At 45.0% G+C, this 19,240-nt stretch overlaps 1 protein-coding gene across 1 annotated transcript in view; it reads right to left on the reverse strand.

The window, feature by feature from the left end:
* Window positions 1-1,515: 1,515 nt before the first annotated feature.
* Window positions 1,516-19,240, reverse strand: part of LOC141082363 (ADP-ribosylation factor-like protein 3) — a 111,078-nt gene continuing 93,353 nt past the window's right edge. Inside the window, exon 7 of the mRNA XM_073566333.1 lies at window positions 1,516-1,628. Within this exon, the coding sequence (XP_073422434.1) occupies window positions 1,581-1,628 (48 nt within the window). The 3' untranslated portion in view covers window positions 1,516-1,580. The remainder of the gene's footprint in view (window positions 1,629-19,240) is intronic.

The following is a 19,240-nucleotide window of genomic DNA, read 5'->3' on the forward strand; positions in this document are numbered from 1 at the left end:
TACTTTTTTTCCCAACTGTATATTGCTCCATACAGTATAATGGACCCATATAGTGCTCCATACAGTATAATGTTCCACATGTATTGCCCCATATATTGCTCCATACAGTGAAATGGGCCCCGTATATTGCACCATGCAGTATAATGAGACCTCTATAATGCTCCATATAGCATAAAGGGCCCCATATATAGCTCCATACAATATATAATGGGCCCCATATATCGCTGCATACAGTATAATGGGTCCCATATATTGCTCTATACAATATATAATGGGCCCCATATATTGCTCCATACGGTATATTGGGCCCCATATATTGCTCCATACAATATAATGGCCCAATACATTGCTCCATACAGTACAGTGGCCCCATATATTGTTCCATACAATATAATGGGCCCCATATAATGGTCCACACAGAATAATGGACCCTATATATTGCTCCATACAGCATAATGGGCACATTTAATACTGCATACAGTATAATGGGCCCCATATATTGCTCCATACAGTATAATGGGCCCCATATATTGCTTCATACAGTATAATGGCCCCCATATACTGCTCAATACAGCATAATGGCCCCATATATTTCTCCATACAGTATAATGGCCCCATATATTGCTCCACACAGTATAATGGCCCCAAATGTTGCTCTATATAGTATAATGGGCCCCATATATTGCTCCATTTAGTATAATGGCCCCATGTAAAGCTCCATGCATTAAAAAAACCTATATTCATCTTTCCCTTTCTCTGTAGGCCTAGTCTCCTCAGCGTCTTCTGACTCTGCACTGTTCAGCGTCTTCACGCCCTCTGCCCTGAGACGTCACAGAGCTCAGAAAATGCTGAAGACAATGGACACCGGAGCGGTAAGTATTTGAGGTGGGGGCTCAACTCATGGTCACCATAGTGTGTCAGTGCAGCCAGCAGCGAGTAGGCCCCCCGTTTGTCCAGGGTCCCCACACTTACCCTGGTGTGCTGGGTGGTGATGCCGGCACTGGCCATCGCAGAGGGTCAGGTACAAGCATGCATGCACCCATGCCTGCGCTGTTTAAGGACCTGTGCCCCTAAAAAAATTTTTTACCCTTCTTCGGGCCCACTGGGCATTTCACAGGTATCCCACCAAAACAGTCCGATCCTGAAGGCCACCAAACATCATAGAGGAGAGGGGACAGTTCTACCTGCATTAACCCCCACACACCCTCAGCCATGTGCCTATTTCACTGCACCAGAGTGCCAAGCACCGGGCATGGTCACCACCCTCCATGTGACAAAAAAGATGGAACCAACCAATGCCTGGTGTACTGGGATCACTGCGCTTTGCTTGTCACATTGGCATCCGCAGGCGCTCATCGTTGGAGGGACTCCTAATGTGGGAAGAATTGAGGTAACCTTTGTCTTTAGCATTAACATGTGGACACATGGGGGAAGGCTAAAAATTGGTGAGGACAGAAAATAGTAATGCATTGGTCACATTTTTGTTCTTTTTTGACAACGGCAAGCACACCATCATGTATTCACATATCTTTATTTAATAATTGGTTTCTCCTCAGCTCTTCTTTCATGAAGCAGACATTTCATTTTTTCTTAACAGTAATGTTTTTACATATCCAGTTCATTCCATCCTGAAAAGATAGAAACACATGATAGTAGTTGCATTATTCATTAGTAAAGACTGATTGGGTGATTATTATTTCCTACCATCTACTACATTAACAGGGCATTCCCAATATTGTCATTTCCACAGCATGGATTGTCAACTATGGTAGCTTAGTGTCCTAAATAGCAAGTATACCCAGGTGGCCTGTTGCAAATCATAGCGAGGCAATTTCCTGTTCAGATAATCCCTGAGTCTATGCAAAGGTCTCCATACACATTAGGAAGACCTCCATACACAGTAGAATGCTTCCATACACATTAGGAAGGCCTCCATACACAGTAGAATGGCCTCTATACACATTAGAAAGGTCTCCATATGTACTAGGCCTCTTTCACAAGTCAGTGAAAAACCAGTACCTATACTATGTGTGTCTGTATGTCATATACGTGTGGTATTCATGTGGCATCCAGGTGCACTAGCAGCGTGACACGTACCGACATCTGGGAAAAAGCTGTTAGCGCTGTTCCCAAGCAGTGGGTGCTAAATCATCTCTCATAATTGTCACCTGGTCTCACTGCAATCAGCGTGACCAGGCGATGCTGCTGACAGTTGGAGTTAGCACTGTCTGTGTATCGTGTGATTCAAAAAAGCGTGAGGTCCGCCTTAATTTTCTTAACCAGTTGAGGGAAAGCCGAAAGCTGGGGGCTGGTATTAATATTCTGGGAAGGGGTCAATAGCCAGAAAGGTTTACAGCCTATTAATAACAGCTCACAGCTGTTTGCTTAGGCTTTTTTGGTTAGTAAAAAGGGGGGACCAAAAAAAAAAATGATGTGCGGTCCCCACTAATTTTACTAACTAGCAAGGGCTAAACAGAAAGATGCAGGCTGATATTAATAGGCTGGGAAGGGGCAATAGATATTGGTACCCTCTCAGACTAAGAACACTAGCCCTCAGCCGCCATAGAAATAACACATCCATTAGATGCGCCAATTCTGGAAATTAGTCTCAGCTCTTCCCATTTGCCCTGGTGCGTTGACAAGTGGGATAGTAGTTTTAGTGTTGATGTCAACTGTTTTATGTCAGCTGACATCAAGCCCAGGGGTTAGTAATGGAGAAGTGCCAAAATCAGACAATCCTATTACTAACCCAATAGTCAAAATTAATAAAGACACACAGACACAGAGAAAAGTCCTTTAACTCCTTTACCCCCAAGGGTGGTTTGCATGTTAATGCCCGGGCCAATTTTTGCAATTCTGACCACTGTTCCTTTATGAGGTAATAACGCTGGAACGCTTCCATGGATCCCGGTGATTCTGACATTGTACTTCATGTTAGTGGTAAAATTTCATTCTTATAACTTGCGTTTATTTGTGGAAAAAACGGAAATTTTGAAAATTTTGCAATTTTCCAACTTTGAATTTTTATGCTTTTAAATCACAGAGATGTGGCACATAAAAAACTTAATAATTAACATTTCCCACATGTTTACTTTACATCAGCACAATTTGGGAACCAAATTTTTTTTTGTTAGGAAGTTATAAGGGTTAAAATTTGACCAGCGATTTCTCATTTTTACAACACCATTTTATTTTTAGGGACCACATCACATTAGAAGTCACTTTGAGGGGTCTATATGATAGAAAATACCCAAAAGTGACACCATTCTAAAAACTGCACGCCTCAAGGTGCTCAAAACCACATTCAAGAAGTTTATTAACCCTTCAGGTGCTTCACAGGAATTTTTTGAATGTTTAAAACAAATCAACATTTAACTTTTTATTCACAAAAATAATTACTTCAGGTTCAATCTTTTTATTTTACCAAGGGTAACAGGAGAAATTGGACTGGAAAAGTTATTGTGCAATTTGTTCTGAGTACGCCGATACCTGATATGTGGGGGGGAACCACTGTTTGAGCGCATGGCAGAGCTCAGAAGAGAAGGAGCGCCGTTTGACTTTTTCACTGCAAAATTGGCTGGAATTCAGATCGGATGCCATGTCAAGTTTGGAGAGCTCCTGATGTGCCTAAACAGTGGAAACCCCCCACAAGTGACCCCATTTTGGAAACTAGACCCCCCCAAGGAACTTATCTAGATAAGTGGTGAGCACTTTGAACCCCCAAGGGCTTCACAGAAGTTTATAACGTACAGCCGTACAATTAAAAAATCATATTTTTTCCACAAAAATGATCTTTTCACCCCCAATTTTTATTTTCCCAAGGGTAACAGGACCCCAAAAGTTATTGTTCAATTTGTCCTGAGTATGCTGATACCCCATATGTGGGGGTAAACCACTATTTGGGCGCATGGCAGAGCTCGGAAGGGAAGCAGCGCCATTTGACTTTTTTGGCTGGAATTGAGATCGGACGCCATGTCGCGTTTGGAAAGCCCCTGATGTGCCAAAACAGTGGAAACCACCCAATTCTAACTCCAACCCTAACCACAACACACCCCTAGCCCTAACCCAAGCCCTAACCCTAGCCCTAATGGGAAAATGGAAATAAATACATTTTTTTTATTTTATTATTTTTCCCTAACTAAGGGGGTGATAACGGGGGGTTTGATTTACTATTTATGGCGGTTTTTATATTTGGCAGCTGTCATATGCTAAAAGACGCTTTTTATTGTAAAAATAGTTTATGCATCACCACATTTTGAGACCTATAATTTTTCCATATTTTGACCCACCGAGTCATGTGAGGTCTTATTTTTTGCTGGACGAGTTGATGCTTTTATTGGTACTATTTTTGGGCATGTGACATTTTTTGATCGCTTTTTATTCTGATTTTTGGGACGCAGAATGAACAAAAACCAGTGTTTCATGAATTTCTTTTGGGGGGTGCGTTTACACCGTTCCACGTGCGGTAAAATCGATAAGGCGGTTTTATTCTTTGGGTCAGTACGGTTACAGCGATACCTCATTTATGTATTTTTTTATGCTTTGGTGCTTTTATTCAATGAAAACAATTTTATATAAAAAATAATTAGTTTTGCATCGCTTTATTCTGCGAGCTATAACTTTTTTATTTTTTCGCTGATGATGCTGTGTGGCAGCTCGTTTTTTGCAGGACAAGATGACATTTTCAGCGGTACCATGGATATTTATATCCGTCTTTTTGATCGCGCGTTATTGCACTTTTTGTTCGGCGGTATGATGATAAAGCATTATTTTTTGCTTCATTTTTATTTTTATTTTTATTTTTTAAGGGATTCAATAAAGGGGTTAACTAGTGGGACAGTTTTATAGGGCGGGTCGTTACGGACACGGCGATTCCAAATATGTGTACTTTTATTGTTTTTTTTTATTTTCAAAAAATGTATTTATTAGGGAATTTTTTTTTTTTACTTTATGTAGGGAATTTTTATAAATTATTTTTACACTTTTTTTTTAACTTTATTACATTGTCCCAGGGGGGACATCACTGTCATGTGACAGATCGCTGATCTGTCACATCACAGATCGCTGTGACAGATCAGCAATCTGACACAGGTGCTACACAGGCTTCCTCATGCCTGCGCTCTGCAGGCAGTGAGGAAGCCGGCTCCCTGCAGGCCCCCGAAGGTCCCCGCCGCCATATTGGATCCGGGGACCTGCAGGGAAGGAGGCCCCAGAGCAGCGCAGCTCATCGCACTGCTCCAGGATGCTCAGGGAAGCACAGAGGGAGCGCCCTCCCTGCGCGCTTCTCTCCTATGCCGCCGGTACTCTGCGATCAGGTTTGATCGCAGTGTGCCGGTTGTTAATGTGTCGGGGGTGGTCCATGACCGCCCCTGACACATAGTGCCGGGTGTCAGCTGATTATCACAGTGAGCGCCGCTGATCGTGCTAGATGTACTATTCTGTCCTTGGGACTTAGGTCCCAGGTCATATGGACAGAATAGTACGTCTAATGTAGGAAAGGGATTAATTGAAAATAAAACACCCCCGACCCTCTTTTTCCCATTTGTTAACCTAAAAATGTAACATCATAGTAATCCTCACCTGTCCGTCGTTAATCCATAATGATGAGGTCCCACGACGATCCCCAACTCTACTACATCCGGATGAATTTGTGAAGGTAACATCAGTAATGTGACCGTTCACCACGCCAGCCGGAACACACTGAGCTTAGCGTGATAACATGGCTGCAGTGACAAGCGGTGACGTAATTAAGGTTACCCTTAAAGGTATTTGTAAGGCGGTTTATTGTAGTACACGAAAAAAGAGATGGCCGGTGGACACCGCATCTGGAGGCACGTTTGCCCCTCTCCTATATACTGACAAGCTCATTACCTTAGAGAGATCATTCTCCTCAATGCCTAAAGCACCATCGTCCTTTCTGATAGATGCCTATAAGCTCTACACAATCTATATACCACACGTAAGAAGAAGGTCACATTGACCGAAACGTCTTTTTTCGTGTACTACAATAAACCGCCTTACAAATACCTTTAAGTTGAGTGCTAGGTTCATATTTGTTGCTTTAACGGTTTGGGAACCTAACCTTAGCACCATCTTGAGTTGTGCTCACGGTGTTCTTTCTGTAATTAAGGTTACTGCAGAAATTTCTAACGGTGCGAGCAGTGACGTTCGTAAGGTTAAAGCAGTTCACAGGTTCACAAAGCTTACGTGGGAACCACTGCCTATGACCTGTGGTAACCTTAATTTTGTCACTGCTCGTCACTGGAGCCACGTTCTCACGCTAAGCTCAGTGTGATACAGCTGGCGTGGTGAGTGGTAACATTACTGATTTCACTGCTCACCAAACCATCTGGATGTAGCAAAGTTGGGGATCATCGTAAGACTCATTATTATGAATTAATGGTGCACAGGTGAGGAATAATTAGAATTTTTTTTTTTTGCAAATCTTTAGTTTCAAATTTTTCAAACAACCTGCACATAACTTAAAAAAACAGTACTTTCCAGAGTATACAAGTTACAGTCATTTTTCAGTGTTGATGAGCTGGAAAGCGTAGTATACAGGTCAAAACATTAAAATAAACATAACATAAACATAAAACATATCAGGCAAGTACTCTTCCAGTATTAATCCTCGAAGGATGTTTTATAGGTGAACAAATATGTGATAGGTGAACTCACAGTAAGAAAAAAAACTGTAGTGGGAATTGAAGATGACATAAGGTAAATTGCACTGTTAGACTAAAAAGGGTTATTAAGTTGAGTACCGGACTCGATCACCTTGGCATGTACTACAAGGGAAGATTTAGTTAATTTCAATTTGTCCCCACCAGAGTATCGGAATATTTCTTCCAAGGGAGCCATAAGCGTTTGAATTTTTAATGGGATCTGGTTTTCCAACTAGATAATTCTTCCAGTCGGTATAAGTCATGGACCTTATTGCGCCATTCTCCTAGCGTGGGGGGATTTGAGATTTCCAGTGTGAGGAAATCTGTTGTTTCGCAGCAGCTACTAATAATGAGAGTAAGTCGTGTTTTCTTGGTTTAAAAGTTTTTGAGGGGAGTGACAATAAAATCTCCTGGGGAGTAAGGTCTGTTGATGTCAAACCCATACAACAAAGTGAGTCATTAATATCTTTCCAGAAAGTTGGAATACCAGGGCAAAACCAGAAAATATGCGCAAGAGATCCTATTGCACCAGAACATCTCCAGCACAACGGTGTATCGCTTAAACCAAGGTGGAACAAGTGTTCTGGAGTTTTGTACCACCGGGAGAGAATCTTGAATGCGTTCTCCTGTAATAGAATACATCTGGAAAAACCGTGAGAGTTGGCAAGCACCTGGCTCAATTCTTGGTGAGATAGGGTTATCATTAACTCCGATTCCCAAGAGGTTATATAAAGAGGTTTGAAGTTCTCTGGTGGCTTGATAAGATTAGCATATAGTTTAGACACTAATTTGGAGATAGGAGAACGGAGCTTAACTATATGGGGAATGCTTCAGGTCTGCTTTAAATTTTGTTAAGATGAAATGGACATGCTGTTTCTGCAAGAAGTCCTTAGGACGCTTTGTAGCATCTCTCGGCCAACCCTCCACATATGGTATATCACCCCACATGAGATGGGAGATAGAAATTGGGTCGCCCCCGTCCCAGGGCTGTGGGGTACTCGGTACCGGGCCGGTGTCAGTGGGATGTGTCACAGCTGCAGTGACCCGGTCCGTGGCCCTGGGCGCCCAATGTCAATGGTGGAATTGTAATGGTGCAATGGAATAGTTTGTGACGCCACCTGTGGTGTTTGGCAAGCAAGATGTTAAGCCAACGCTGCGTGCAGATCCTCTGGGGCTGATGGTGTGTTGCAGCATAGATGGTATAGCTCCCCTCAGGTGAAGCTGTAACCCCAGGGCAGTGTGTAGGCACAGGTAGTGTAGAGGATGATACCCAGATGTAGCGGTGCTGACAGTGTTGGCGCACAATGACTGGAAGACACCAGGGCTTGTAGTTCCAAAGCTTTACTCACGGTTCTTGGTAACCACTGGTGCCCGCTTCCATGCCGTGTCCTCCGGGGCAGAGACTCAATCAACCTCCCGGGCAAGTTAGGCTTCTCCTCTCCAACACTCCGCCAACATGTACCTGTCCTGAATGATTCCGCTATTGCGCCTATTAGTGTGAAGAGCTCCAGTACCGTGGTTACTCTGAAGTTCCTCCTGTCAGATGTTCCTAACAACTCTACTTGTATGACGACAGCTGTATCCTGATCAAGGACCTCCTGGATCCCGGCTCTCTATTCGTGTTGCTGTTGTGTCCCAAGTCTTGGATGGGAGTAATGCATTTACAGCCAACTACTCCACCGGTGTCTGCTGCAGAACCATAAGTGTCCATACAACCTCGGGGACCGGGACCCGGCCTTGCGCTGTGAACCTATAGGCAGGGTTCCTCTTCCAACCCACAACTCCTCTCTGTTCTCCTACTCCTTCGTTCCGCGCTGTTCCTTCTCTCTCTTATGGAAGCTTAGGTTGCAGTTCTACGTCTTTCTCCTTCTGTTCCTTTCCCATGCCAGCTGGCTCAGGTCACTGAGGCAGCTGCAGCACTCCTTCCTCTCTCCTCTCCTAGGGAGTTCGTTCCACTAAGACCAGTCCTCAGCCTCTCCTGACTGACTGTCTTCCTCCGCCTTGACCACCCATCAGACTGACCTCCTGTCAGCCTGCTCTCTCACTCAGACTCCTTTCAGACTGATCTGTAATTCTAAACTTTCCCACTCTTTTATATCTAACTCCACCCACCTCCCAGCACATCTCGTGTTACGAAGCAAGGAACCACGAAAGGTGCTCTGCTACCCTCTAAGCATGAAGCCGCAATGTGATCAGTGCTGAACTATCCTGTGTGTGGGATGCAGGTGTTGGAGTGTGGAAAGGAGTTCCCAACTTACCTAGTTGGTGGGGCACTACACCTTAGGAGAAGGTGCAGTACCTCTGTGGCGACAGCCTCAGGGGCGCCACAGAATGTTTGGGAGACCATCCCACAGATCATAAACGTCTACATATTTAGGGTTAAACCCCCGTCACACACAGTGATCTCGCTAGCGAGATCGCTGCTGAGTCACAAGATTTGTGACGCAACAGCGATCTCACCAGCGAGATCGCTGTGTGTGACACCTATCAGCGACCGGCCCCCCTGCCGGTATCGCTGATCGTGCTGGAATGGCCAGGACATTTTTTTTGGTCGCTGGTCTCCCGCTGGCCAGCACACATCGCTGCGTGTGGCAGGTGGGAGACCAGCGATCAGCGAGCAGGAGCTTGTAACCAAGGTAATCAATGGGTTTCTAAGCACCCCATGGCGCTTAGAAACCCTCTGTGTACCTTAGTTACCAGCACGCTGATGCAGGGAGCTGGTAACCAAGGTAAACATCGGGTTTCTAAGCGCCGCGCTGATCGTGCAGGAATGTCCTGGGCCATTTTTTGATCGTTGGTCTCCCGCTGGCCAGCATGCATCGCTGCATGTGGCAGCGGGAGAACATCGATCAGCAAGCTCCCGGCACTGTAAGCAGATGCTGGGAGCAGGTATCCAAGGTAAATAGCGGGTAACTAAGCGTGCGCATCCCTTAGTTACCTGCTGTGTACCCTGGAAACCAGCGTGCTCGCGCTGGGAGTTGTTATCCAAGGTAAACAGTGGATAACTAAGCGCCGCGCGCTCTTAGTTACCCGCTGTTTACCTTGGAAACCAGCTCCCAGCGCGAGCACGCTGGTATCCAGGGTACACAGCGGGTAACTAAGGGACATGCGTGCTTAGTTACCCGCTATTTACCCTGGTTATCAGCGTCCTCGCTGGTCCTGATCGCTGGTGAGTCTGCTTGTTTGAGAGCTCACCAACGATCATGTAGCGACGCACCAGCGATCCTGACCAGGTCGTATCTTTGTCGGGATCGCTGGTGCGTCGTTTAGTGTAACAGGACACTTAGTTTGCGTCTGATCGAAAGATTAGTTAGGGTTATTTCATTGCATTTACGAGAGGGGGGAATAATTGATGACCATAGGTACAAATCTGAATCTGTTCCCATCATGGCAATTTCTACATTCGTGTCAAGATTGTCAGATCTATGTTTAATCAAGGTAATCCATCGAGCAAGATGTATAGCCTGATAGTATGCTTTAAAATCCGGAAGGTTGGCCTTCCGGATTTTAAAACATACTATCAGGCTATACCAGGCTATATCAGGCTGAACCTTTGGGTATAAAAAGTAATTTTAGGGGGAGTCTAGCCTTTTTGCCTTTCCAAACAAAGTTAGAAATAAGCTGGTTAAGTGAACAGATGAAAGAAGAATAATTAGATTTTTTAGTTTTCGGTTAATAAATGGGTAAAAGAGGGTCGGAGGAGTGTTTTTTTCAAATCAAGGACTTTTCTCTGTGTGTATCTTTATGAGTTTTCACTATGGGGTTAGCAATGCGGGTGACTGATAGACACCTCTTCATTACTAACCCCTGGGCTTGATGTCAGCGAACATACAACAGCTGACATGAACCCCAAAACTATTACCCCACTTGCCAATGCACTAGGGCAAGTGGGAAGAGCCAAGGCTAAGCACCAAGATTGGTGCATCTAATGGATGCGTCATTTCTGGGGCAGCTGAGGGATGGTGTTCTTAGTCTGGGGGACAATATCCATGGCCCTTTAACAGCCTATTAATATCAGCCCGCAGCCGTCTGTTTAGCCTTTGCTGGTTAGTAAAATTAGGAAGGACGCATGTCATTTTCTTTTCTGTCCCCCCTTTTTAAAAACCAGTAAAGGCTAAGAAAACAGCTGTGAGCTGCTATTAATAGGTTGGGAACCTTTATGGCTATAGACCTCTTTCCATAATATTAATACCAGTCACAGCTGTCGGCTTCCCCTCAGCTAGTTAGGGGCGGGACGTATTGCGGCCCGTGCTAGCATTGAAAAAGGGACATGTCAGCGTGTTTTGCACACAAACACACAGGTGTGAAAACAGTCACCACACATACTGGCCTTAGGAAGGCCTACATGCACATTAGAATGGTCTCTATGTACATTAGAAAGGCCTCCATACCTATTAGGAAGGCCTCCATACACATTAGAATGACCTCCATGCATATTAGGCCGGTGTCACACTAGAGAGGAATATGGACGAGTGAGAGGCGTTAAAAGCACGCATTACACAAGGACAAATGATTCTCTATGGGGCAGCTCCCAACAGCCGTATATTTACTCTACGGTCCGTGCCAATCGCAGCATGCTGCGATTGTCAGCGTACTACGCCCGTAGTACGCCAATGCAAGTCTATGGGTGCGCAAAAAATACAGATTACACATGGACCACAAGTGTGACTTGCGAGAAATACCAAGGTCTTTTGGCAGGTGACAGGAAATGGGCCAATCCATCATCAGGAAGCTTAGACATGCTAATTAGCTAAAAAAAACGCTCCAGACATCCAGGAAGTGCGCCTCCACGGAGTCCTGCAGCATCATGGCGCCATATTTCCTCAATGTGGAGATGCTGATTGTATTAGTGTAGGAGCGGCCGGAAATCTGGGACCAACATGATGCCCATTATGCCACCGGGCAAGAAAGGAGGCATCATGGAGGCGCATATGTCGCCAGATGTTCCACGATTTTGGTGATCGACCACGTGAGGAGCAGCAGCAAATGAGTAAAAACAACCCAAAAACTGTTTAAAATTACCTCACATCAAAAAAAGCATTCAGAATCAGCCCCCCCCTTCCTGTGCTTGGACTTTTTGCCTCGTGAGGCGGGTAGATTTTTATGTGACCAATGGTTATACACTGACATAATTTGGTCCAGGCCACAAGCTCCTCATCCTCCTAGCCAACCAAGTTATTAAGTGTAGTTACTTGATACCTGAACTAATGTGACCCTGTGTACCTGGCCTGGATGCCCCATTTATATATGCCACCCTGGGTAGAAAGCACACCGTAGAAGGCCACATGCCTAGGCTACTTGTAGGAAATTTGACCTAGCAAATATGTGAAATTGAGAATATTTCCTGTCACATTGCAGTGGCAGATGTGATGAAACGCTGGCGCAGCATCCGCGACCAATACAGGCGGGAACGTCAGCAGCGTGCCAGGAGTGGTGATGCGGGCCACATAAAGCGGAAATATATATATTATGACCGCCTCTCCTTCCTCGCTCCAATTCTGGATCTGAGACCGTAAGTAGATACCTCACACCACATTACACAGATACTTTACAGCGCCAAAAAAATTGATTTATTTTTGGCTCTGTTCTATTTCATAACAGAACTCAGTCCAACCTTACGGAGAGAGAAACTGGCTCAGATACAGAGCCCATCATAGATCTTGGGTCTGTAGGGGAAGAGGTGGCTGGCCCATCTTCTCCCCCTTCAAGAAGCATGGGTGAAGATTCCTCTCAGGAAAACCCAGTGCCTGCACCACAAACCCCACCACCAGGACCACATCCACAAGTAGGACCATCTGCTGCTGCACCATCAGCCATACAGGAGGAGCAGGGCAACATCAGCAGCAGCCCAACTGCCCAGATCCAGGGCTCCCCACAGTCTGCTGGACCATCCCGGCGAGGAAGAAGAAGGCGCCAGATCCCTGCCCAAGATACCTGTACCAATATTGATACAGGGGTACTGAACTATCTGGCTAGAGTCAATAATAATGATGATGGTGAGGAGGCGTACTCACGCAGCCTGGCCCGTTATCTTTGGGCTCTTTCCCGTGAGGTGAGGCTACGTATTCGAGGATGTTTTCAGATCCTGCTTGATGCAAGCACACACCCCAATACCCCATATGAGTTATTTGAATATCTGGAGAGGTGGCAGCTTTCCCCCAGGAATCTGATGCGCCTTAGACACCCCACACACATGCTTGCTCAAGCAGGCTCTGAGGATCCTCAAATAGGTGGGCCTACACCTCACCCACTTCCTCCCCCTACCCAACCTTTCCAACACAAGTCACATATGTCTGGCTCTAGCCAACCTCACCAATATGGCCACTTGTTCTCACCCAGTGTTGGAGGCTGGTCCCAACCTGGTTGGGGACGACATGGCTATTTTGGGGGGTATGAGACACGGGCCTACCAGCCCCAACAAGAGGCCCCTCTCCAGTATCAGTCTGCCCAGTACCAACCACAATCACAGGAGGCAGTACGCTACCCACATCATGGGCAACAGTATGCCCCCACACAGGGCGATGGCCAAGTTGGGCAAAGTAGCCAGCAGCAAACACAGGCTGGTCTTCCGCCTTCTCCTCCGACCTACCAAAATTTATAATGTTGCCATTTTGGTATTGCCTAATAGTTTTGTGGTTGTTTTGTTTGTCAGAAAATGTTTTTTGTTCCCAATTTTCGCATCTGCACAAATGCCAATTTGGCCCATTGCCACATTTATCATACGGCAATAATATGTTTTTAAAAAAAAAAAAAATAAGGCAAAAGTAAACATTTACAAAAACACAAAAAGAATCTAGTATACCGTGCCAGTATATAAAATGTACAAATTTTATTGACTCAATCACAGAGTATATATACATAAGAATAAAACACTAGATAAAATTCATTCAAGGTCACTATTAAACCACAATTGGGTTTAGTACAAACAAAAAGCCTGACCTACAGCCATTGTAAACAGTGCTTCAATATTATCCCTAAATTGCCATCTAGATCTCAAGTTCCTGGTATATTACATGTCCACCCTTGGCATAAATATGGGGTATGGTAATAAAATGAGCACTTACATATGAGGTGGTCTGCAGGATGTGGTCTCCCCAAGCGCCGCAACGCGCGTTTCGTCCCTTCGTCAGGAGACAACGCTAGGGGATAGGGGTGGAAACATAATATAGTATATGTCTTAATTATGCTATTTGTTCCTTTGTAATTACCCTAGGATGGACGACATTTATATTTTTTGGACTCTTTGTATTTTTGATAGTGTATATTGTACTATAATTTCACAAGGGTTTTTATACATATACCAAAAATTTTTTCTATTTTTTAATTTTGATATGTATTTGTCACTTTATAGTCACTTTGCACTTTATATAAAATATAATACATTTACACAACATAGGATCACATATTTTGCTCTATAATCTTATTACACACTATGTATGTAATGTATTTTGTATGACACTATATGTTATGTAATATATTTAGGCAGGCACATATATATATTTTCTTCACTTGTATGGACTCTTACTATGTATGATGATGTCTATATTGTTTACACTGGATTACGCTATAAGCCTTACTGTGCCGTTTTTATGTTATATTAGGATGTCGCACCCTTGGCTTTACTATGTCATTCACCAAACATCCTATTTTGCAACGAGCACCTTATTTTGGCCACAATAAATAGAATGATATATGATCTCGCTTTACTGAGTCCCTCACTTCCGTCTATGACGCGTGCGGAGCCGTCACACTGACTGACATCTATGGTAAGCAGGCATTAGGGACAGGGCTCATGCGTCGTCTCCATGACGGCGTTCTGTGCTTGTGTTCCACGGCCTTGAATCATGGTGTCTATGAGTGAGTGATGCTGGAGGCGCACGCGCAGTACAATGCCGGAAGTGACCTTAACATGACACGGAACTTCTTCTAGTAATTGGAGAGCGCTTCTATCATTGGTTACCCATACTATATAATGTTTCCACCCCTAGCGTTCGCCTCCTGACGAAGGGACGAAACGCGCATTGGGGCGCATGGGGATACTATATCCTGCAGACCACTTCATATGAAAGTGCTCATTTTATTACCATACCCCATATTTATGCCATGGGTGGACATGTAATATACCAGGCACTTGAGATCTAGATGGCAATTTAGGGATAATATTGAAGCACTGTTTACAATGGGTGTAGGTCAGGCTTTTTGTTGGTACTAACCCCAATTGTGGTTTAATAGTGACCTTGCATGAATTTTATCTACACTGTGAGTGCATTATTCTTATGTATATATACTCTGTGATTGAGTCAATAAAATTTGTACATTTTATATACTGGCACGGTATACTGGATTCTTTTTGTGTTTTTGTATATTCAATCAATTTTTTGTGCCATTTTCATCTTGATGGGTCTTTTGTGATGTCGTTAAAAGTAAACATTTGTCTACTACATTTTACGTCTCTGTCTCAATTATAAAAAAAGGTGTCAGCATACTAACATATGCTTACCAATGCAATTAAACAGTCATATAATCATAAGGGGTTTAAATATATATATTTAGACAGACATAAACCAAAAAATTATAACATAGACACAGCATGCTCTTGCCAAGAAGTTTCCCCCTCAGGTGACATAAAGTAATTTGTGAAAATATCACGCACTTTGAGCCGAGAGCGGTCTACTTTGAGGGTCGATAGGTGGTCTCGCCCCACGTACATTGTCTGACCCAGGCACAAGACCAGCAGAGGAGGAACAATCATGTATCCTGGTGACATTATGAAGAATGACACATGATTTAATTACTTCCTTTACATTTTGTTCACTCAGCTGAATGGCAGACTGTAGGACCCGCCATTTGGCACAAAGAATGCCAAAGGAACACTCCACCAGTCGCCGAGCACGTGATAGGCGCAAGTTAAAAATTCTGCGCCGGTGGTCCAGGTTGCACCGGGGATATGGCCTCATGACATTGCGCGTTAACTGAAACGCCTCATCTGCCACAAGGAAATAAGGGACTGATTCTTGAATGGAGCCTGGTAGCTGGCGTGGTGGTGGTAGATCCAACTGGTTGGTGTGTAGCCGCCGACCCATAATGGAAGTATTAAAGACTCTAGAGTCTCCCGTCCTTCCATAGGCCCCAATGTCAACAATTATAAACTTGTATTGAGGGTCGCCAGAGCCAACAATACAACAGAAAAGTATTGTTTATAATTGAAGAATTGGGAGCCAGAGTTCGGCCGCTTACGCACCCGGATATGTTTGCCATCAAGGGCCCCAATACAATTAGGAAACTGGCATTCCTCCTCAAAGTCCCTTGAAATCCTCAACCAGTCTTCCATCCTGGGCTCGGGCATGATGAGTTGATGTAGTCTTGACCATATTTGACTACATGTCGACCTGACTATGCCAGAAATGGTAGATCTTCCAATGAGAAACTCATGGTGGAGGGCGGCATAAAACAGGCCAGTGGACAGGAAGCTGAAGAACAGCAGAAATGGAACATTTTAGAATGCACAAATTAAGAAAACACCAGGTACATATGTGGCGCCCCCAGGAGTATGGTCGCCAAAGTGGCTTTGCCTTTCTCCAGGGGAGGGTAATGCCAGGCTTGGAAGGCAATGACAGGTCTCTCTCGCAGTCAATCTATGCATGCAACACAGTTCCACTCCAGGCCAGCAGGGGGAACTCTGAACCGGAATTAAGGGGAGGAGTGCTCTCTGAGGGCCAAGAGGGAAGAGTGGTTAGTTAGTCTGCGGAGGGTGGAGTGTGCAGACGTGTGGAAGGAGCGCTGAGATAGAGCTGAGAGGAAGAGCTCATCTCCCGTAAAAGCGCATGAACTGGAGCCTGGTCTCCACGGCTGTATGGACACTGATGGTCCTACAGCAGACACCAGAGGAGTAGAAGGCTGTAAATGCAATACTCCCATCTAAGACTTGAGGGCACAACAGCAACAGTGAGCTGGGACTTAGGAGCGAGGAGTCCCTGGAACAGGCTACAGTTGTCTGCCGTACAAGCAGAGTTCTTGGGAACATCTGACAGGAGGAACTTCAGTGTAACTCAGTACTGGAGATCCCTCAAGTAAGCTCTAGGAAGGAGACTGCACAGCCCATCTGCTGATAGAGAATCCCTGAGTTGCTTCCAAGCTAGCCTGCTCCGGTACCATCTGTAATCAGGACCCTGGACTGCAGTTATCAAGTAAAGGTACAGAAATTGCACCCCGCTGTGTCTTGTCTGCTTCCTACCTTTCCGGCACCGCTACATCCCCGTGCCAACCACATCTACACTGCCCTGGGACTACAGCTTCACCTGTGGGAAGCTTTTACATCTTTGCTGCACCATACCATCAGTCCCAGCGGATCTGCATGCAGCGTCGGCTTAACACCTCCCTTGCCGAACACCACAGGTGGCGTCACAAACTATTCACCTAACTGCATTCCACCATTCAATCACCCCTTTTTTTTACATTGGGTGCTCAGGGCCACGGACTGGGTCACTGCTGCTGTGACACATCCCGCTGACACCGGCCTGGTACCGAGTACCCCACAGCCCTGGGAGGGCGACCCACATACATACCAAACTTGTTAGTGATTCATATCTACTAACACACATATAAAGTATTTGGTCGCACAATCGCTACGTGATATTCAGGACATATTACACATAACATTCTGGTCTGTAAGTTTAAATACTGTATATCTGGAATAAGATGAAGGCATTAAACTTAGTTCAAGAAGCAAAAAATACATACTTTGGGCAACACATCATGAACATAGAGAATGTGGTTGTGTAGTACATACCGTAATGTGAGTAGAAGTCGCTCCTCTGCAGATATAGCTTTGCGCATCCTTGGGACCTGAAAGGTTATCCCAGGACGCACTGTCTCCAAGAGTAGATCAAATGTTGCAAGGCTCATGCGACAGTATTGGTATAATTTTTCCGGATGATCCCACAGAGAAGAATAGAGGCGGTGAAAATGACCTCTTGTGAGTCGTTGCCTCAAGAGTGGATGGACCCACATGCGTCTCCTCCTCCGCGGATCCACTATCACTGGGTATGGGTGACCATAGCGGCGTGACAAAAGCCAGTTGATGAGAACCTGCTCAGTTGTGTTGAAACTCAGACTGTCTGCCATGTTGCACATACAACACCAACACACCTAGTCAAGGAAAGGTCACAAATGGACAGAATGGAGGCAGCCACCTGTTCCTGAGCCAATAAATAGGGTGTAGGCTAATGATTTAAATAGTTTGCTGGCCTCAAAACAGTTAAATGTCCATTTTGCAAGTCTGCGAGAAAATCTCGCCATACGGATTACATACGGATGCTGACACGCGCAAAATACACGACCACACCTTGCTTACGGATGACATACGGAGCAGTATTTGGGGGTCATTCATCCGTATTACGCATGTAAAATACGGACCGTATTTTGCATCGGTTAGTGTGACTCCAGCCCTAGAATGACCTCCATGCATATTAGAATGGACTCCATAATTGGAATGGCCTCCATACACATTAGAAAGGTCTCCATACACATTAGGCCGGGGTCACACTGGCGAGGAATACGGCCGAGTGAGAGGCGCTAAAAGCACGCATTAGACACGGACCAATGATTCTCTATGGGGTCCCTCGCACCAGCCGTATATTTCTCATCCGTATTCTACGGTCCGTGCCAATCGCAGCATGCTGCGATTGTCAGCGTACTACGGCCGTAATAGGCCAATGCAAGTCTATGGGTGCGCAAAAAATACGGATTACACACGGACCACACATGTGACTTGCGAGAAATACACACCCGGTGTCTTTTAGCAAAGCTGGCAATTCAGTGCGCTATACAGTAAACTCACACTGACAGGTTTAATAAAGAAACGAAAGAATAGCTATATACACATAGAATACATATATATATACACTCACTGGCCACTTTATTAGGTACACCTGTCCAACTGTGTGTTAAGACTTAATTTCTAATCAGCCAATCACATGGCGGCAACTCAGTGCATTTAGGCATGTAGACATGGTCAAGACAATCTCCTGCAGTTCAAACCGAGCATCAGTATGGGGAAGAAAGGTGATTTGAGTGCCTTTGAACGTGGCATGATTGTTGGTGCCAGAAGGGCTGGTCTGAGAATTTCAGAAACTGCTGATCTACTGGGATTTTCACGCACAACCATCTCTAGGGTTTACAGAGAATGGTCCGAAAAAGAAAAAAAATCCAGTGAGCGGCAGTTCTGTGGCCGGAAATGCCATGTTGATGCCAGAGGTCAGAGGAGAATGGGCAGACTGGTTCGAGCTGATAGAAAGGCAACAGTGACTCAAATTGCCACCCGTTACAACCAAGGTAGGCAGAAGAGCATCTCTGAACGCACAGTGCGTCGAACTTTGAGGCAGATGGGCTACAGCAGCAGAAGACCACACTGGGTACCACTCCTCTCAGCTAAGAACAGGAAACTGAGGCTACAATTTGCACAAGCTCATCGAAATTGGACAGTAGAAGATTGGAAAAACGTTGCCTGGTCTGATGAGTCTCGATTTCTGCTGCGACATTCGGATGGTAGGGTCAGAATTTGGCGTAAACAACAT

Source organism: Dendrobates tinctorius, unplaced genomic scaffold (genome assembly GCF_039654945.1).
Source record: "Dendrobates tinctorius isolate UK_male_01 unplaced genomic scaffold, ASM3965494v1 ptg000001l, whole genome shotgun sequence".
NCBI lineage: Eukaryota > Metazoa > Chordata > Amphibia > Anura > Dendrobatidae > Dendrobates > Dendrobates tinctorius.